Source organism: Daphnia pulicaria, chromosome 1 (genome assembly GCF_021234035.1).
Source record: "Daphnia pulicaria isolate SC F1-1A chromosome 1, SC_F0-13Bv2, whole genome shotgun sequence".
Classification (NCBI taxonomy): Eukaryota; Metazoa; Arthropoda; class Branchiopoda; order Diplostraca; family Daphniidae; genus Daphnia; species Daphnia pulicaria.
In genome coordinates this window covers 14,172,486-14,193,776 of record NC_060913.1, presented here as the reverse complement: position 1 = coordinate 14,193,776, position 21,291 = coordinate 14,172,486, and the positions used below count along the sequence as shown (strand labels likewise).

At 41.6% G+C, this 21,291-nt stretch overlaps 2 protein-coding genes across 7 annotated transcripts in view; both read right to left on the bottom strand.

Annotated features, from left to right (window-relative positions):
• Nucleotides 1-1,416, bottom strand: part of LOC124330662 (ankyrin-2-like) — a 42,504-nt gene extending 41,088 nt beyond the window's left edge. For all 3 annotated transcript variants that reach the window (XM_046788734.1, XM_046788735.1, XM_046788736.1), the window contains exon 1: nucleotides 553-1,416. In XM_046788734.1, the coding sequence (XP_046644690.1) occupies nucleotides 553-714 (162 nt within the window). In that variant the 5' untranslated portion in view covers nucleotides 715-1,416. The remainder of the gene's footprint in view (nucleotides 1-552) is intronic.
• A 1,445-nt stretch (nucleotides 1,417-2,861) lies between these two features.
• On the bottom strand, nucleotides 2,862-21,040 carry LOC124331813 (proto-oncogene tyrosine-protein kinase receptor Ret-like). Of its 4 annotated transcripts, XM_046788835.1 has the most exons (20): nucleotides 18,205-18,454; nucleotides 17,965-18,121; nucleotides 17,718-17,834; nucleotides 14,360-14,647; nucleotides 11,826-11,950; nucleotides 10,120-10,291; nucleotides 7,836-8,098; nucleotides 7,487-7,679; nucleotides 7,256-7,362; nucleotides 5,817-6,505; nucleotides 5,657-5,712; nucleotides 5,314-5,580; nucleotides 5,136-5,247; nucleotides 4,896-5,070; nucleotides 4,328-4,825; nucleotides 4,135-4,264; nucleotides 3,943-4,069; nucleotides 3,781-3,855; nucleotides 3,440-3,624; nucleotides 2,862-3,352 (listed from the first exon to the last, which is right to left on the bottom strand). In XM_046788835.1, the coding sequence occupies exons 3-20, from the start codon at nucleotides 17,791-17,793 to the stop codon at nucleotides 3,099-3,101; spliced, it is 3,792 nt and encodes a 1,263-aa protein (XP_046644791.1). In that variant the 5' UTR covers nucleotides 17,794-17,834; nucleotides 17,965-18,121; nucleotides 18,205-18,454; the 3' UTR covers nucleotides 2,862-3,098. The 4 variants fall into 4 exon arrangements, with proteins under 4 accessions (XP_046644791.1, XP_046644790.1, XP_046644788.1 ...); XM_046788834.1 differs by lacking the exons at nucleotides 17,965-18,121; nucleotides 18,205-18,454 and adding an exon at nucleotides 20,921-21,040; XM_046788832.1 differs by having other exon boundaries at nucleotides 17,965-18,454.
• Nucleotides 21,041-21,291: the final 251 nt, after the last annotated feature.

Here is a 21,291-nt window from a genome sequence, read left to right as displayed (position 1 = left end):
TCCCTTTTTACTACTTACGGGACACGCGGCCATCTTCTAAACAACTTTACCTAACTCCCCCCCTTCCCGAAAACAAAATTGTGCCGGAAGGCCAGCGGAAGTGTACGCACAAGAACAGGTGATTCTAGAAAAAGAGAGAGAGTTTGGGGGGGACCCATAAAAGCGCGGGATTCACAACCGAAATTGGACGAATGAGCCAAAAAAAACGAAGAAAAGTCAAAAATATTTAAAATCTCGTGAAAGAAAATTTAAATTAAAAAAATGAACGTGAAAAAAGATGAGATTTCATCAATAGGATTGTTGGTCGTGTCGGGGTTCATTCTTCTTCTTCTTCTCACACCAGTGCACCTTCGTGCTTTGGTTACACAAGCTCCTTAAAAAGTATTATTCATTTTTTTTTTTTCCTTGGCTCAGTTTCAACTCTCACGCGCATTTCTCGTTTTGTCGTTTTGTCTTTTTGGCTGTTGTTGTTGTTGCTCGGACAACAGAGGACAGGGGGGGGGGGATGAATAACAAAGTGACGTCACGTGTGTCGGAATAATTTATATTCACCTTTGTTATTTTGATGCTGGGAATGATGGAAGGCACTTGCAGAGTTGGCGAAGGCTCTTGGCTGCCGTTGCCGTTGATTGTGGCGGCCGTTGTTGTTGTTAACAACGTCTTGGCAGTAGCCACCGGTTCGCCACCTTCGACTTGTTCACTCTCGTTAGCCATTGGTGTGAACGAAACACACAAAGCCAGGTGCAATATTCGGTGCGTTCAAATTTCTCACTCGGATATAGCCAAAAGAAGAAGAAATGAGTCGTTTTCGCCAGGGGGCGATGATCACATTCCCTTTTTATCTCTTTCTTGTGCTGGAATTCGCCTGTGTACAGCAACAATAAAGATGGGCTGTACTTTTTTGTGTGTGTCCCGTTTCGATTTTTTCGGACACAACCCCCAAGGTTTTTACCTCTCCCCTATAGCAGCAGCAGAGATGAGGACGCCGTGTTTGGAATGCTGAATTTTCTGATTTTATGCCGGGGCCGCACCGTTCACTTTCCAGAATCGACCAGGAAAATAAATATAAAAAGAAAAAAGAGGGAGATCCGATCGTTGGAGAAAGGTACACACTCATGCACAGACACACACACACACAAAACACAGATGTTGCTGCATGCAGACAACACTTTTCTTTCGAGTCGTCAATAACGGAGGGAAAAACTACACGACGGCCATTTTTCTTTCGTTTAATGTGGACGTTTGGCCCCACGAGAACCAAAGGTATTTGATGACCGACAACTATTGAAAAAACGTGCAGAAACTCGAATTCGAGAGGCTTCAACTTGTTTCACTTGGTGTCCGTGGTTGTCTTGGTCGTGTGTTATTTTACTCCCTGCACTAACGAGAGTGGCACTCGATCTGATCTGACCTAAGGGCTGTTGAAGGCTTTTTAAAGGCAATACTCGTCACAGTCGAACGGCTCGCCATCTAGCGTTCGAAAAATGAACGGTGGAAAAACCACCTGTCGGATTCATTCGACCGGAATTTCCGCGTCGATTCCGACAAATAAAAAAATACGGCATTTCACAGTAAATCGGCTTTTAAAATCACGCTTCATTACGTTCATTATTGACACTTGGATGTGTCTTAGGGAATGAATATCTTGTTTCGGCTTTTCCACAACCACGCCGACATCTAGCGGCTGGCTTAGTTTTAAGTCCAAATTTGGATTTTCGGCTATTCTTTACAACAAAATAAAAAGAATAAACTATTCCTTTTAAAAGAGAAAAGAGAAAAAAAAATACAAAATAGCCAAAAGGATGTTGAATATGAAAAATTAGTGTGTAGAGGTATTCGTACATAAATGTCGTCATCGGCCATGGAAAGATCCGGATTTCTCAAAGCGGGTTTTTCGTACGTGATGTCCAGCCATTCTTCGGTGTCCAATTTAATTTTTTTTTTTAACACAGCTGGTCGTGTTGTTTTTATTTTTGATTTAATAAGAATTATTAAATCGTAATTGCAAATGAGTCACACTTTTTTGGCGTCGGCAATCAAAAAAAATAATAATAATAATCTGGAAGGAAGAGAAAGGGGCGATTCAATGAGGAATAACACACCCGTGAGTAGATGCGCCTGGAACGTGTTCCAACATCAAGGAAAGTGTTTTCTCTTTCTTTCAACTTTTTTTTTCTTTTTTTTTCGATTAGTTTGTGTCTGTTTGTGGCGTGCATGCAACGTAAAACGTCCTTGATGTGAGGGAATATGGCGAGCTTAGGTGCGCCCACACGCGTCCGCGCCTTCCATTATTGCGGGTTTCCATGTATCGTGTCGTGACGTCATCCGTTTTCTTCTATACCGGTTTTTTTTTCTTTAAGCATCTTCTTTTTTTAGGTCATTGTTCCCTTCGCGGATGAAAAATAAAAAGAATCTTTTTTATTCCATTAGCCGGCGAATCGATCAAATCTTTAAACATTTTTCGGTCGATTCACCCTCGAGACCCTTTCCGTATATGTCCTCACCAACTTCACGTTCGAGTTATACTTCTCTATCTATCTGCTGAGGTATGCAAAATAGCGAAGGAACTTTTCTTTTGAAGAAAAAGGCACTTGGAGATAAAGGGATTCTTTTTATGTATATTATAATGCCACCCGAAGTGAGCCTCGGGCTTTGAAAACAACAACATAAACATGCGCGGCACTGAATATAAGGAAAAGAAGAAGTGAATCACATCATAGGAAAATTATACGGCAAACTTCAACGGCACGGGAGACGTAAATTTATCTCTATTCATATAGTCCTGGCACAAAATATTATATTTTGTATTATATGGTACACACAAATATATTATATGCAATTTATGACGTTTGTTTAAAAAAAAAAATAATTGTACTGCACGTTTGAAAAGGAAAAAAATCTAATTTAGAGATTTTGAATAAATAACTTGTGTGTGACTAGATGAGTTTGGACTGCAAATAGCCAAAATGGCGGTAGAGGGGGTCAATGGACGCTCAAATTGAATCACGAATTAAAATGGATGACTGATGATTCTATGCGCAAAAATTTTACAGTTCAAATCATTTGTTTTTACCTCTGTTATTCATTGGCAAGTTTTGTCAGACACGGACGATTGGTAAGAGATACTCGTCTTGCGCTTCGGCCACGGTAACCGGTTTGAATAACGGGAATGAATCCTGTATAATTAGCTGCTGGTGCTGGCCGCTGTTGACTAGTGGAATGGTTTCTCCATCATCGGTCTTGCTGGACGACATGTTGAGGTAAAAACTCGACTGATCCTCCGCTGGACTCGTTTCGGCGCTCGATATAGGCAACTCGTCCTCGTCGTCGTCCCATCTCAATTGTTGCAGTCCTGTGTAATTAATTCAGAGGCGTTTAAATGCGGACCGTGTGGCGCCATAATTGCTAGACGAATTAAAATCCGATATGATGTGTATACCTTTCGGGAGAGATCCGTCCGAGTCGCTGCTCATGAAATATTCGCGGTTAGAAACGCCGGCAAGGCATCCGAGATCGAGATAATCCATTCCAACGCCTAGCATGTCCTCGACGGTTTTAACCAGTTCGGCAAATTGCGGCCGCTCCTGTGGGTCTTCCCGCCAGCATTTCATCATCAGTTCGTACCTTGGAATGCGCACACAAGGCATGGTTTAAAATAGCATAGCAGGTGAATAACAGCGCGAAGGGCAAGATGCCATCACGTTGTGATTTCGTGCGTTCGTTAAAGAAGAAAAAATGAACGGCATCTAGCGAACGGGAAATCAACTTTAGTTCACTTACAGTTCTTCGGAGCAGTTATCAGGCTTCTCCATTCTGTAGCCGGTTTTAAGAAGTCGGTAAAGCCTTTCCGGGGTCCTATTTGTTTTTATTTTTTGAAATAGACAAAACAAATGGTTGGTGAAATAAAATGTGATAGACAGACAAATCTCATCAAGAGCTTACACTCCGGGATAAGGATTTGCCCCAAGTGTGGCCAGCTCCCAAAGCAAAACGCCGAAGCTCCACACGTCTGACTTTGATGTGTAGACATGGTCCGACAGTGATTCCAAAGCCATCCATTTTATTGGAACTAAAACAACAGCAAAATGACTAACGATAATAAAAAAGGAAAAACTTTTATAATTCAAAATTTACCTCGGCCTTTACTGGTTTTGAAATAGGTGTCACCTTCGTAGACATCGCGGGTAAGGCCAAAATCAGAGACTTTACAAACCTTACCAGAAGCTACCAGCACGTTTCTGGCCGCCAAATCTCGATGGACCAGCTAAATTAACAGCATTATGTCAATCAATTGAAAACAACGTAATTAACAAATTAATTAACAAACCTTCATTTCGCTGAGGTAAGCACCGGCTTGGCTGATTTGCCAAGCAAAGGAAAGAAGATCTCGTGGGGTAACGGCAGGCGTTACCATGAAAGAAGATGGACTTTGCTGCTGTTGCTCTGGAAGAATAAGCCGACTTCGGCGCAAATAATTACGGAGAGATCCGTGTTCGCAATACTCGAGGATGAGGAGAAATGGCCCGGAGACGTCGGTACAAGCGCCCAGCAATTTGATGACGTTCGGATGGCTGACATCTTTGAGGAGATGAAATTCAGACAAGAGATCGGCCAGTTCGGGGGAAATCGTTTCGCCGATATCTCCACGGCTTATCATCGTCGAGGCCGTTTTGGCCATCTTGGCAGCCACGACACGATGGCCTCCTATTCCGGTGACGGAAGTGACGGTGGCGCGCATAACTTGTCCGAATTCACCTTCGCCCAGCGGCGTTTTCTCATCGATGATGAGCCACTTGCGTGGGATTTCCCACTTGCGATCTGTCGCCTAATTAAATTGGGAAAAAAAAATTCAATGATGCAACGCCTACTGGCTATTTTCACGATCGAATAATTACAGAAATTCCGAACGATAGAAACGACATGTTCTGTTGAACGTTCTCTTCCGCTCCCCTCAGGCGTCTTTCTTCGATGTAGACGGACATGTTAAGATTATTGACATCACGGTGGGTGGAATTGACGTGGCCTACGTAGGAGCCATTCCTTTTTTGTTTGCCACAAATCATCCACCTCCTATTTGAATTTCGCGCGTCAAAATTTGATTCGCACAAAATAAATAATTGAATTCAAACGAATACCTTTTTCTCCAATAAATAAACAGAGCGGTAGGTAGAGCGAGCAAAACGAACGCAGCTATTGCCCCCACTAAGACTCGACAGGTTGTGTCGCAAGTATTATCCAAATTTCTGCCTGCAAAAATTAAACCAAAAGATTTGTTAACCATTAACTTGGGTTTCATGGCTTCATCGCTAATACCTGCAGTGTATTGGACGAAATTGACTAAATTGGTCGATGATTCGCGACTGCCAGTTTTGCCTTTATTATTGATCACATTTCCGGTTTCTTCCGAATCATCCGGATTGTCGAAATTCGTATCGGAAGTAGATTCTGGCGGGGGCGGCATGCAAGAGCAATCACGAGAGTGGGCGTCTCCACAGGAACAGATTCCGGCTGCTGATGCTATGCCTCGAGACTTGCCAGTAGCCACTTGGTTTAGCTTGAAGTGGGTTCCCAGAACTTTTTCTATATTTATTATTCAACGAATAAAATAACCATCCTGTTTTTCGTGCGATTGAATAAGTTTCCTTTTTTTCAATACCTGTACAATCCTGAGGGCAAATCTCCCAAGAAAGAGCTTCCAGCTCATCGCAATAACTAAAGAAAAGGGGAAAATGTTGGAACAATTTTAAATGACGAATCGATTTCTTCAGAAGCTCAAAAAAGAGAGAGAGAGAGAGATGGAATATGTAATAACGTACCCATCCGGACAAGTAGTCAAATCCGGGGAACAAGTCTGATACATCCGACTGGGGCCGTTGACAGTGTTGTTACCGTCACTACGCCTCCAAGCGCATCCACGTTGATCCGTCGCTACTGATCCAACCACTTCATTACATCCAGTCTCCGTCCGGAATTTGGCGCAATACTGGGCGGCGTCACATTCTACAGCCTCGGAGGAATCGACCAGCAAATGATTGCTATCGACTATATCGATCCGGAAGACGGCCGATCCATTCTGCTGGACACCGGAAGCGTCTACTGGAATAAGATCCCAACCGATCCGCAAATTCAAAGAATTTCTGTTCGACAATTCAGCCAATGATTCCGGATGAGAGACGTAGAGGATGCCTTCGTCTGCCGTGATTGAAAAGACTGGATTTTCATCCGGGTGTAATCCTTCCAGTACGCGGAAGTTAACTGGCCTCTGTCCGTCTTGTTGGTAGCCGTGCGGGTACAAATTAGCCACTCGGGTGTATCGACAAGCTGAGCGGCCAACGGTGGCGTTCAGCCACCGTGTCCAAACCCCGTCTCTTTCAGCAAAAAGTGCGGAATCGGAGGATGAAGTTTCGGCGGAAGCCGGAATCGGATATTTCATCCACTGCGGCCGTTGAAGGCTACTAGTCACGTTGGGTGGATATCCAGTATGAATGCGCAAGTGAAAGGCAACCTGCAAAATTCAAACGAAATCCAATTCATTAGTTACATACTATTCCTTTTCAATAACTTGAATATCGTATAGACTATTTGCGAAGGCTGACAAAAATGCGTGGGAGGTTACGGAAAAAACTTCTTCCGTGTGCCAAGGTAAGAAATCGAATTACTTCTTTTGAAACTAGCTTTGGAGTACTAAGAGTAGGTAGTGGCGCTTCACGTGTCAGACAGATGCATCAGCAGGAAAATAATTCTCAGAATTCTCAATAAGTTGGTAGATTTGGAAAATAGGATGGTGTGGGAGGAGGCTGCTATTACTGCACTTTTTACGTAATGCGACACGCGGGTACTGTATACTTTTTTAAGGTTCAGCAGGATAGAATCTACTCGGTCGTACCGTCGCCATGGATTCAGCAAGTATTTTCGTATCCAGCCAATACGTAATAAGATGAAGGCGGAATCTAAAAAAATCTGGTTCAAATCAAATCTCTTATGAAATCTAATATGCCTTGAGGCTTTCATCTGGAAAATGGCTAAAATTCGTCTAAAGAACGGCGTTACACGATATACGCGGCGCAGTTCCGCTTTCTTCCCCACGTATACGTATGATTACTAATATTGGCCAAAGATAGACGGCAGAACGACAACGGGATTCTTCGTCAATGTACAATGTACGATATTCACTTTGTAGATCGAATTTTGATATTCAGCATCCTGCTCAGCACAGTCTCCCTTTTTTCGTAATTCCCTCTGTTGGCAGACTTACCTGTTTATCGCCGTAACCAGGCAACAGGCTAGTATCCTCGATGATAACAGTCACGTTACAATCATCAGCAGGAACCAGATGGCGGCTAGTAGCAGCTCCCACCAAACCTATCCATTCAGCAGCGAAAGAAATGGACGTTACACGTTGAGGCTATTGTTACTAAATCAAATCTATACATTAACAATTCTAAATCATGCATCAAAGAGAGGTCGATTAAGTTAATAAACTGACCTATGCTCATGACGGATCGTGGGACACCCGTCTCCGGCCGAACTAACGACCAAACAGTGTGCTCGAGCTTCAACAGAGTTGATATTAATCGATGGGCTTTATCTTCGGGTGGGAATAGCGTCAGCCGGAATCGATTAATTCGGTCACTGTCATCATCCAACACCATGACCGGCTTGTTGAGCAAATCTTTTTCCTGTACGCAAATGTCGCCGCAAAACATAAGATATTTTAAAACCAGGGAACGAGTGAAAGGGCGTTTCCCAGAGAAACGATTAATACAACAGCGTTTCCATGACATTCGTATGACGCAATCTTCTGAAACCGAATATGATCCTTGATTTTTTTTTACCTGAATGATACCTTGGTCCTTGAGGTACACGTCAATTATTTGTTGCTCGTTGGGGTTTTGAAGACTCGGAGGGTTGTCATCTTCGTCCTCGACGGCTAGCGTCATATTCTGGTCGATTGTGATTAGCGTCGTGATGGTAGCATCGGTCGAAAATGGCCCATTAATCGTACAGACTAGCTGGAAGGGAATGTGAGCCTTTAATTCTCGATCCAGACGGGCGGCAGTTGACAATAGCCCAGACTCGTGAAGCTCAAGCCCTGGACCTACATTAACAAACACGAGTGATCATTTTTATGAAATATATCGTCTTAGATCGCACTAAAGTCACTGCATGATATTTAATTGAACTATTAGAAAGAATAATCATCTTCTAAAGCCATATTCCTTGGAAAAGATTAGCCCTTTTTAGATGCGTCAATAAAACAGGAAAGGTAACGCCGCACTGTACTAAGAAAAGCCGAATCAAACGATGGAAGTGCTCAAAGGAGAGATGGTTATCACGGTGAAAAATATGGCTTTTGAGGTCTACAGATTCCGATGTATGGGGCGTTCGTGCGCGGTTGGGTAAGCGATAGTGTAATAATAATATAATTGCATCAATTGATTGCGATTATGGTGATACGCGGTCGGGTCGGAAGTGAAATATTGATGGCAGGAAGACCCTTCCAGCCTCCATATATCAACGGTCGCCTTTGATTACACCGCTGAATCGGAATCATCCACTCACAAATGCTACAAGTAACGAGTCAATACTTCACAAGATTACTGTTCCGCATTCCACGAGATGATAAAAGAATTCTTCTAAATTGACCGCGGTTTCAAATCTGTTGGCCCGTGATTTATTTATTTTTCTTCTCCCAATATGAAATAGGAACAATAAATTTAAAACGTGAAACTGTACTTCAGACTGCAAATGCTTATTTTGGAAGTTATCCAGTGCGGACTGGCGGTTATTAAACGTCGGTCATAACTTATAGCTTTTAGTTGAAATATGTGACTGGGAATCTGTGAATAATACATTTTAAAAATATTTCCCTTTTCTCTAACGTTATGCATTTAATAAATAATAATCTAACCATTTCCGCCTTCTTAGGTCGAGGATTCAATAAGAAAACAATCAGCAAAAATACACTAATTACTTGACAAGAGTCAGTCGATTCCAATTAAGGAATTGCTACATCTCCACCGAAATTCCTACAATGTTTGTAACTGCCTCTCGTTAAACATATCCATGGTTCCCCTCGGCTAATGATCGTCTAGAGAATATCTAACCCTTTTTACTACTGTCACATCGAGTTGAATTGTAAATCCTTCTTCAAACATGTACGAGCATTAGTAAACGCTAGCCCCAGAAACAGTTTTAAGTAAGTTGAAGCGATGTCAAAATAACGAAATGCCTTCTTATTGTTTGACTGTCTGTTGAAGATTCACTTGTTAGGGTCGAAGAAATCTCCCTAGATTTAAATTCCGTTGCGTCGTACAACCACTTCCCTTATTCACAAGTTTACTTTGATCTTAATTCAAGAATCAAGAGTCAGCACGGACATTGCAATATTTTAAGACGTCGCCCATTTTATTGGCGACTGTAAATCATGTTAGAGTTTTCCAGGAATAAGGAGACTGACTTGAATGGTCGTCTTCGCTTTGTTAATGTAACGCGCAACTTTTCTGCACATTTTTATAATGGGTAAACTTTCTGCGAGCAGTGATTTATTGCTAATTCATCGCTTACAACTTAACACACAAACTGCTGTTAAGAGCAAGCAACCGAAAAGTTAAAAATCCTTTCTTAGTTTACTGTACTACATATTCGTTCGATTGTATATAATCAGATTTTTAAAAATATGTTTGAATGTATAGGTGGATTAGAAAATCAATAATTTGATTGTGTCTCGGGAATTTAAGTCACAGTGCTTTAAATAAACAAACAAAAATTTTTTGGTTCGTTAAGCACAATCTAATGCTTCCCGACACTTTGTCGAACGTTAACTAACTTTTGATGCATAACGTTCGGTTCGGTGGGTTGCGTAATAATGAATTTAAATTCATTCTGTTTCTTTTTCAAACCCCACGATGTAAAAATTTAAAAAGTTGCAAAGTGTCAAGTTTCCTGTTGCATAGATATTACTTTTTGTACCGGTCTTTTTGTACAACGTAACGATCGAACATAAGTGACAATTTACTTGATAAAATATTCGCTGTTTCTTTTTTTTTGCAAACGCCCAGTCGCCCGCCTAGTATATAGTGCTAACTTGCACGTTTGATTTTCGAGAGAGAAGTTTACCTTTAAACTGGTGAAGTGAATAAGACATCCGAAGATCAGGACAAAATTGTTTAAAATTGGCGGATCGGTAGCTCAAGTCGATGAGGTCAGTCCCTTTCGGTCGGTTTTCAAAGACGCGCAACATGGTCGAAACAGTTGCTGAGCCACTCCGGTTGGGTCCGAAACACCAGTCCTTGAATAAAATAGTTACAGTTTAATGTAATTTACGATAATATCCGTAAAAACGACCAATTACATTTATCCACTTATTTCCCCCGTTCCAGCCCACGTCAAACGCTTTACATTCTATTACAGCTGATTCACTCGCCAAATCAGAATGTATTCAAGCAAGGAATTATCGGAATTACCCAAATTAAGAATTTCTTATAATCAAAATAGACCCCATACAAGTCTACCCTCTAATTCGGCGAATAACAAGCGTCCTTTGTGCTCCTTCCGTCCTCGCACTCGTTGCTAGCCGTAAAAGAGTATTGATAAAAATTAACTCGTTAGACTGGTGCAGAAGAAGAAGTCAAGGCAATCGGTAAAGGTCGACAATGTTGCTAGGTTACGATTAGGTTGTGCGCAGTAGGCTAGTTGGTTTATGAGGCCGTGATTGACATACAGTCGACGAAACTTACATCACATGTGGGGCTCCGTGAAGCAGAAGCATCAAATTCCCCACAGACTCTATTCTAATCTTCTTCGTCCAATCAATTTTCTTTCTTCAAAACTTTTTTTCTGAAAAAAACTTCCTTCGACTGAATGGATAATGAGGCGCAACAGCTGAGACGTTGAGAATACCTATCGGCTAACCTTCCCTCGCTGTAATCAAATTTCTGATCTTAGTTGTAAATTTCATTCCGATTCCGATTGGCAGACTTGAAATCAAATCCTTTGAATATCAACGACTCTTTCATTGGCGTAGGCCGTGTGTACTAAGAAGCTCTTCTAATTCTCGGGATCGAAACAAAATTGCGTCTAGACACGGCTTTTCATTGGAACAAACCTTCATTTAGTTTGGATAGCACAGCCTATAACCGAGTGCATTTGCGTGTCATTTCAGGTTGTAATTGATGATTTTTCTTCCGGCTGACGTGCGGGGCTTTTTCTTCCCTCCCTTCTTCCTATACCTGTCCTTCTGGTCCTCCAAGGTCTTTCCAGACGATACAAGCAGTGCCTGGTGGTACGCAGGTGGGAAATTAACGACTCAAAAGTCTGCCAAGTCATTATTTGCAAAGTTTTTATACGTCTCGGCCAGAATATAACAGCCGGTCATTTAAGTTTTTTCTTTTTTCTTTTCTTCTATAAATCCTTTATTTTCTTACGACTCGTGGCTCGTGTCGTGTCCCGCTCTTATTCGAGACCCCTGTCATCTCCCGCCCGGGACTTTTTCCATTCTTTTTTTTTTTTCCTTTTTGCATGTGTGCGTGTCTGACGAGTGTTGTGACAATGACGGGGCTCTTTCCATCATTTTTCTTAGTAGCGCCGACTTGCACACAAAAGAATAGGCGAAGGGCGAAAAAACAAAACGATAGGAATAATTCAAGTAAAAAGGAAAATAGCCATTGCTTAATATGGCGCGCTATACACAAAAGAAAGAAAGAAAGAAAAAAGCAGAACTCACGGCCGTTGTCATAGAACCCGAGTCGATTCATTTAAAAAAAAAAAACAAAAAAAAAAAAACTTAAAAAGAATAAAAGTCTAAAAGGAAATGTATTGTTTACTTTGTTGGGTCGGCGGCAGTCGGGCGGTTTAGCGATGATGGTCAGGATCACGCCCAGGTGGTCGATTTCGTCGGCGGACGTTGAAATGTTGGCGTTGCGGACTCCGACCTCGAACCGGAAGGTTTCTAATCATACCCATCCACGAATAAGAAATCAATACGGCGACATTAATGACATTAATAACCAGAAAAAACAGAAAACAACAAAAAAAAAAGTCCAGAACAGAATCACAGAATCATTAATCCTACTTAGATATCACCGGAGCAGATAATTTATGGATAACATGTGTTTGGATGGAACATCCTTCCTCGGAGAAGACGAAAATAATTACGTACAGTGTGACCCTTTGGCTTCCAGCTCTTATATGAACCGAATGGCGAATCCATTAGTTTGATTGGATAACCCAGTTTTTGTCCTTTTCTTTTTGTGGTAAAAAGACGAGACGGAAAGGAAAAACCCAACTTTTCCGAGAGATAACTACCCCATATGACAGTGTTGGTTATGGTAACTTTCCCGGACAACGGCGATCTGGGGCAACGCCCTCTTTTATAGATTATTCAGGAGCCCTTTTTATAGGCCGGATGCGTCGAGCTGTGCCCCCCCCCCCCCCCCCCACTCTTATGAAACAATGAGGTAAAAGGTCACTAATGGCTTCGCCCTAAACGACCGCATCTGCTCAATCTTGTTTCTCTCAGCCGAATTGAAATTCAAAAGTGTACATGTATATTCGGTTTCTCATCTGGTGTAGCCGGTTACAGGCTATCTGGATACCTGAATCGGCAATGCGGGTGGTCGTTTCATGCCGGTTATGCTCCAAGGAGCAGCATGTTGTACTTATTGAGATTGTAAGCAAGCAAGCTTGGCTGAGATAGCCTACAAGCGTCAAACTAAAGGAACCGTAAAATCAAAAAGTGAAATCCTTTCGAGGACATCAAAGAACTCGAACTGTACATGATAGTATCTGCAATTCAATCTCCTTTAGACTGTCAGGTCTTTCATATCTATTTTGAAATATCTTAAAAAAAGACCAGCGACTTGGGGTTTTTCCAATAATTGAATCGCATTTAATATTAAAGTAAGGCGTCTAGCACACATTCCCAAATAAATTGCACGGACAGAACAAGATAGCATTGTTCTCTTTTTTCTCAAGCTAGCTCATTCTTTGCTTTTTCCTGAAATGAAATTGTATAGGCTATGTAGAAGTAACTGGGCAGCTGGACCGAATGGCACTTTGGGGAAATCCACAAAAGACTGGAGGCTTCGGTTTCATATCAGTACGCGTGTAAATTGTTATTCCCGAATCCTAAATTCTTGAAATTTCATTATTATAAAAACGTAACATAATACTGTGCTGCTGCTGTTTGTCGTTGACGCTGCGCACCAAAACTTTCTCGCTTCACCATTTTGGGATGTAAACTTAACCTCTATGTCATTGACCTACTCTCAATGACTGGGCAGTACCGAAATACAACAGCCACACAACACGCCACCAACGAAGATTAGTCATTTTAAAAATCTGATAACACATATCGCTCCTAAATGCGTGTTAAAGAAAACAGTGGCGTTGTTCACCCGGACCCACCCAATATATAGCCTTTCCTTTTTTTAAACTTTTCCAGGGAATTTAATCGAGGACGGATCGGGTGCCATACCAACTATATATCTCTTTCATTCCTTACCGTCTCTCAGCTTATAATCGCCATCAATCTCTCTACCTTGGAGCGCGCTATCGGCCCATGGATACTGGCCTTAAAGATGGGCGAAAGAGATTTTCATCATTCCGAGAAGAGTTTCTTTCAGGGGCGAGCAGAGTTTCTAAATAACTCGTTATAATACCCAATCGCATTGCACAGCTGTTGGTCAGTTGGAGACATACTGGACACGTCGGGTTCTAATCTTAATATAAATACAGCATTCTCATTTGCATGCTAAAGCACTCAATTTAATGACGACAGAGCTATTTTCGAGACGGGGATAAAATTGCCAAATCAGAAAGTGGTGGAATGATGGCACTCGCTTCTATTCGAGGTCGAAATCTTTTAATGTTTTTTTTTTAACACCCATTTTCGAATAACGGAAATCCAAAGAAAAATCACGATGCTGGTAAAAGTATATAGGAATTTTTCTATCGATTTCTCCTAGCTGCACGATGGGGCGACGCTATATTCACGACGAATTGGAACAATTTTCTTTTTTTCATTTTTCTAATTAAATACTTTTGGGTGGCGGAATGCTGTCAGCTTAATAATCCCCATTTCTTGTTTGTTTTTGGAATAGCAGCGAGTTCCCAGAACTGTCTGCCAATTTTACATGTGTAACAAGATCGACTTGCACGTCACGGCGGTACTAGTATACTTCATCGTAGCATCGTTTCTCATTTTCGCATAGTCACGCGCGGCGGTCGTCGCTGGGTGTGACCGCTTATAGCTCACCCCCGCACATTCGGCCTAAATATTTCGACTATTTCGGTCCCAGCTCGATAGATATTTTATTAGCAAGCTACAAACAAGTCAAAGTGTAGATATATGCATTACCTTTATTGCGCGTGACGCGGTCGTGGAGGTTGACGTCAGCAGCGACGGCGAGGATTCCCGTCAACGAGTCCAGAACGAACAAGGATCGTTTGGCGGAACTGCCGCCAGCACCGGATGGAGATGCCGCTGATTCGGTAGATCCGACAAAGAAGAAAACGGAGAGGTCATCGTCTCGGTCGGTTGGCGAACGGACGGCGTGAAAACGGAAGACGGGCGTTCCGGCTGGCGTCGACGAAGCCACCATGAGTTGAACCTCGGGCGCCGACGTCAATAAGAACGTCCAGCATCCTGTTTCCATTTGTTTCACGTCAAGTTGTTGCGAGACACATTTCAAATTCAAAAAATGAGAAACAAACAAGAAAAAGAAAATCAGAGTTACAGTTGGATTGGAAAGGCGTTCGAGATTTGAGTGTTGATAAATATACAAGCAGTTGATGCCTTGTCGTTGCTAGTATCATTCATCATCAACCATATTTCTTTTTGCATCTTTCTGGGGGCCTTCACAAGGATCCCAAAGCAATAAATACATCCAAAAGAGAGAAGACACACACACACACACACAAATATTCAAGGAGAAAGCAGCGATGGGAAAAAAGACGAGGATCACTAGGTGATGACGTATAGATGAGATGACTTGCTAATAACAAGCCAAGCCAGACATTGCTGACGGTCTGATGGCTGCCAGCGCCGCGAGCGTCAATAACAGCACAAATGAATCAGTCAATGTCGTTTGCTGTGTGTGTGTGTGTGTTTTTGGCTTATTCCCGCTTATTCCCGTTTCTTTTCTTTTTTGTTATTTACTGCTCATCTCTTTTTTATGCTCTTTCTCTTTCACAAACAGAAATATAAGAGATGGAGAGGCCATCAAGCGTAATAATTGTGGGTAGATCTATATAGAATGTCACTCTAGTCTGTTGGAACGATTTCAACGGGGATATACCATGACACAAGCAACCGCACAGTGTGTTGTGTTGCAGTGTGTTCTAGTGTTGGCTCTTCTGCTTCGGCTATTACCGCCTCTGTACACACACCACTCTTTTATCTGTTTTTTACTTTCGCGGTACGTTAAAAATAAAAATAAAATCTATACGCGGGAGAAGATCAACAGACACGAGCAGAGCTCGCAATTTCTCGGCATTGCAAACATAAACATGTACTTGTGTGCTCGCTCTTATCTTCAAATAGGAGAGGCCGAGAGTCTTTTTTTTTTATCCCGCTCCCGCGTTGACGAAGTGTACACACGCCATCAACATTTGAAGGACATTGCTCAAAGCGCCATTTAAATAACATTTCCAGAAACAAATTTTAAAATTATTATTATTATTTTTTTTTTTTTGTTATTTCATCAACCCTTTTCCAGGGAATATTTAATTTCTCACGCGTCTGGAACGCAATAAGGCCATTTAACATGTTGACAAAACCGCAGATAAGAACTCTATATGGGCCTACAATGTAGTATAAACTGAACCGTATGGCCCCCGCCCCCCATTTCTGTTCCCCACCGCTGATGGGCTTTCTCTGCTCGGTTTTTTTCGGATCTGTTTATTTATCAATTTCATCTCGCTCGCTTTCTATCCCTGCGCACGTTGGGAGGGGAGATAGAAACGCACCTGCTCCCGCCGCTGCTACTTTGGTGAAACAAGAACAACAACAACAAGGCATCACGAAATGAGACGATCGCGCACGGCACCAGACAGACAACGGCCAACGATTTAGAAAAAAAAAAAAAAGGTAGAATAGGAGGAAAATACAAGACCCAACGGTTGTCGTCAGCTGTGTGTGTGTGTGTGCTCCGCGGTTAGCTTTTTGCTCCCCGTATTGGTTCTGGCCATTTTCTGTATCAACTCAAATGGCTATTGCCTGTCTATATACGTCGTCGGAGTCTTTGGGAAACTCTTTCCTCTGCTGGTTTGTCTCTGTTATTCATTCTATTTTTCTTTCGACATGTGTTGCAGTAGAGTCTCCGTATAACCGACAGCTGGCGCATCAGCTGTAAAAGACCGTGGCCTGACCTCGGCGTGAATGACGTTCGTAGCTTTCGAACAAAATGATTCCCGTTCTTGAGAGAGAGAAAAAATTCCCCCCTCTTCTTGATTTCAAATCCAATTAAAAAAATTCGCGTCTCGGAATTGCGTCATCATAAAACGAAGGAATAATTTGGACATTTATCAAATGATTAAGATGGTACTTTCTCTTCTATTGTTCAAGAACAGGATGTAAAAGAGAACCTTATTAAAAATGAATTTACGTAACTTTCGTCTGTATCGCCTAATACTTCGCCTACCTGGATTTCCACGGAATGAAGAATCAAATAAATTTGACAATAAAAAAAAAAGAAAGTATTTTAGAAATTATTGCTTCAGTAAAGACGTATCGGGTATATGTAAGTAGCTGTCGGATTAAAACAGCAGATGAGAAAAATAAAATGGAATTCAACTAATCTCTAAATATGAAAATGTCGCCTTTTTGTCACACCATATTGGGAAGGTGAAAAGCGGCTGAATACTTTCCCAAGAAAAGAAAAAAAAAGGACCAAGAACTGCGACGTTTGGGGACTTTACTTCCGCACCAGTTGCGTGACACCTGGCCGTCAACGAATCTGCCAACCAAGAGCCCGACGCTCACGTCCGAGACAAAATCGTTCATTTTTTTTTTCATTTTTTCGAAACAGACTTTTATGTAAAAAAAAACTTGAAGGATTTATTTTCATTGAAAACAAAAGTGTCGACATAATAAAGCGGTTCTGTTGTAGCACCATACCGGGCCGTGTCGCCGCCGTGTGATGCCGTTATTTGGCAATCATCTCAGTTTTGTTTCATTATATCTACACTACAGGATCTACTTAGTTGGACAATAAACGAGGACACAAAAAATCTTTTTAGGGCGGAGACCGCTTGTTGTTGTTGTTGCTTCTCGTTTTTGTTGATGCATTTTTTTAATACTTTTTTTATGAGTCCCCGAAATGAAAAAAAGAAACTGCATTACTGTCGCCGTTAAAGACCCTTTTCTGATGCTTGTCGGTCGCTCTAACTTTTGGGTCTATGCATTTCTTGTCTCTTGTGTGAGTGCCGCCCGGCAACAAAACAAAAAAAAGGGTGTAGGGCGGCACTGCAAGAAGACAGATTCAACGCCCTCCTATTAGATTGATATGGTTATAATCCTTATTCTATATCACATGAACGTATATGTATATTCTATAGCTCTCTTATGCGCATCTGTATAGAAAGAAAAAAAAAACGGATTTTTGCTATAATAACTATAATATAAGCTGTAAGCACAGATCAATAAAACGGGCGGATGTAAGCAAACCCCTCAAATTCTGAATATCATTCAAGAATTCAAATTTTTCTTTTTTTACCTGGTAGGTTGCCGAAGAAACCAAATAGGAGAACTAATGCGATGGGTATTCGACTTGTGCTGGCCATTGTCGTCATTCCGGTCGGTCCATTGGAAACGTTTTTCGGACAAACTTTTCCTGTAAGAAAAGAAATACCAGTTAAATAAACGTGTTACCACCTCTATTTCATCAGTTTCGGTTCATTTGAAATTCCTATTTGATATTTTCCTGTTGGGAACTCGCAACAACATGACGGGAAATCACTTACGAGAAATGCGGGTCGATTTGATAGACGTGATTCAAGGTCTTACGATTTACCTTTAGATGAACCGGCACGGCCAATTTCGTGTCGTGCAAACGCTGTTCCTTTATATATCTTGGATCGATGTTAACGGTTATGTTCAATATTGCCGAATATTGCACACCTACCCAATTTCGAGGGTACACAAAAGGGATCCAATCACGTCAAATATCTTTAAAAACAAAAGCTGGGCTTTGATCGAGTTACTCTATTTGCATAAACGGCTAAAAGTGAATCGAAAACAAACATCACAGCTGGGCCGGATAGAGGCCAGCGAATTCTCATACGTGATGCAGCACAATGTACGGAGATGACAGCAGACAAAACGGCACGCACTAGCAGAAGGCAAAGAGAGAAAAAAAAGTTTTCTCGCTATACAAAAAGAAAAGTGAAGAATTGGCACGAGCAGCTCGTCAGTGTGAATCAAGCGGAGGTTGGCGTCCAACTGACGGGGCCCTTGGGCCGCTGCAGCGCTCTATATACGTTCTCCTTACCTATAGCTACTGCTACCACCACCACCACCACATCAGACGTGTACACTCGGAAAAAAATAAAATATATAAACCCGCCCTTAATACACAACATGGCATGGCTCAGAGCAGTAGCCGAGCTGCAAGAGGGGGGGGGGACAAAAAGGAAACGACGACAGAGAGAAAACGACTGCCGTTTCCATAAACGAGTCATTGCTTCTGTTGCGCCAGCGCGGGATAGATCAGATAGCGCCAGTCGCCCACTCAGTCTCTCCCTCCGCAGTTCAGAGCACGTGCAAATGTCAATGGTAACAACCACCATCCCCATCGGTTAAGGGTAGCTATACGATCCTTGTTCGGGTCCACCCTTCCGTTTCTCGTCAAATAACACAAGAAAAAAAAAAATGATTGAAAACAACTCGAAACAAGCGCGGGGAATCCCAATATGGTACCACCACAAATAGCTTGCATAATAATTAGCACATTGTGTTGACGTTCATAACCTGTTCGTTTAGTAGTAAACAAAGCGTTTGTCAAAATGTCAAACCACGGCAACAAGGAAAAAACAAAATGCTATATTTAAGTATTCATTTCTAATTTGCGCAGCAATCTACGCAGTGAAAAAAAAAATAATAATGATAATAATACGTTCGGGATGATTCCGCCATCTATCGCCTAACCTTCTTGAATGCACAGGCGGCGGGCATTGCAACGTGATGGCACGCGGGCGTGATCCCGCATTTAACGCTGCGCAGTTTGACATTAGCTTCAAGAAAGTTGCCTTTTCAATGTGCATTGTGCAAGTTGTCGAGTGTATAGTATTGTTTACAATGCCGTGAGTTACCTAATAAATGTATGCGACAATGCCGATGCTTCTTCCCAGAAATACAAAAAACCAATAACGTAATACGCAGTGTCGCGTGCGGAATCGGAGAGCACATACCCCGGTTCGATTTATTCGTGCGGAATCACGAGAAACAATTGGAGAAATTCCCAAGCCAACCCATTTCAAGAGCACTACACGACAAGAGGATTTCGAATTCTCGACGACAACACAAGTAATATCTAAATATTACTTTGAATACATTTTGTAATGATGGTTGGGAAAGCGATTTTATTCGCAACAGTACTGGGAAGCGTGCTGTGCCGGATTTTGAGCTCAGAGTGAATATGAGTGACTAGTTCGGGTACGTATTCAAGTTTACTTGGAACGTGAGAGCGGGAACTTGGAGAGTGATGGACCCCAATCCGCCCACAAGTCCAATTATATTCAGGGGAAAGGGTTTACGGGTTAAAATTTAATCCCTGGCGACTGTTGCGTCGTGAATACTGTGAACTCAGTGGCTATAATAAGAACAAAAAGCAGAGCGAACGTTTTGCTTAATAAAGGCGAGGATTGAATACTTGGGATTCGAATCTTCCTAAGATTGGTTGATGGAAGACTGACTGTAACGATGGATCAGAAATGTTTTCACAATGCTAATTTTTTCGCATGCGACGTTGGCAGCTATAAAAGGATACAAGGATAAAAGGATCGGATTATTTCTGATAACGAAATTTAGACGGTCGTTGTTTTTCTCCCTAGCGCAGAGTGATTAAGTTGAATCTTTTGAAATGCGTCAAGGATTCGGCGAAATGAATAAATGAAGAAATACCATGTGGAAATTGGAAGGAGAAGATTATGAATCACACTCATACAGGCTCGTTAACGTCACAATTTTCGATAGATTCTTTGTACGGATACCTACAACAAAGGGAAGTTGAACGAAAGCAAATAGGTTGGAAATTGAAGACCCACAGGTGACACTGCAACGAGCCAACGAGAACTATTTTCAGTATTCGATTTCCCATAAAGACTTCACCAAAATAATTGAATCAGTCAGTCACTCTAATAGCAATCGTAAATGACGCACAGCAATATTTAAGTCAATCGTAATCAGTACCAGCATTTGCCCGCGAATGAAATAATAACCACGGCTCATAAATAGAAATGATTGCTTAATCCAATAAGATCCACGAATGAAAGATACTTAAAGCGACGTAAATAATCATGAACCCACTGGCAAATCTCCCTGGTTACGCCTTCCCTTTTTATAAAGCAATTCAGAGCGTAGGCGGGAGAAAGTATTAGTATTGACTTCCGGGGGAGGCGACCAATGCATATTATCGAATGTAAAAAAGACTACATGCAACTTTTTTCTGTGGGATTTCTGCGTCATGTACATCCCACGTGTACGAAATCATAGCTGGGCTTTGCCATGCGAGCCACTACTTTAAAAAGAGCTAATCAATTTTGGGTAAAAATGTTGATACTTAAACCAGCTTAAACTGCCCAATTTACTTTACTTCTTTTTACCACAACAAGTTTAAACCCAAAAAAGTTACGCTCTAAGCATTCAATTTACATTAAAGCCTGCATGTACGACATATCTAGAAAGAAATGAAAAACTTACTGAAATTGAGTCAAACATATCCATAGGTCCATCAGCACAGTTGTGAATGAAAAACCGCGAGACCTAACAACCTGCTCCATCGACTGTGCTACTCACAATGAGACACGAGATGAGTCGACCACGATTCCCGGCGGAAATATCGGAGCTGTGTTGCAATTTTAACAATGATTAATTAAATTTTTTTTATTTGAAGATGAATAATATACAATTAAAAAAAATGCTTTTTCTACTGACCAAAATTTCGTAATTTTGATTCAATTATAAATACTTAAAATTTAATTCATCTTTATTGAAAATTGAAAACGTGGAATCAAAAAATAGTGGAGTAGGATGGGAAGTGGCAAATGCCAATCACGGCCAATCACAACTTT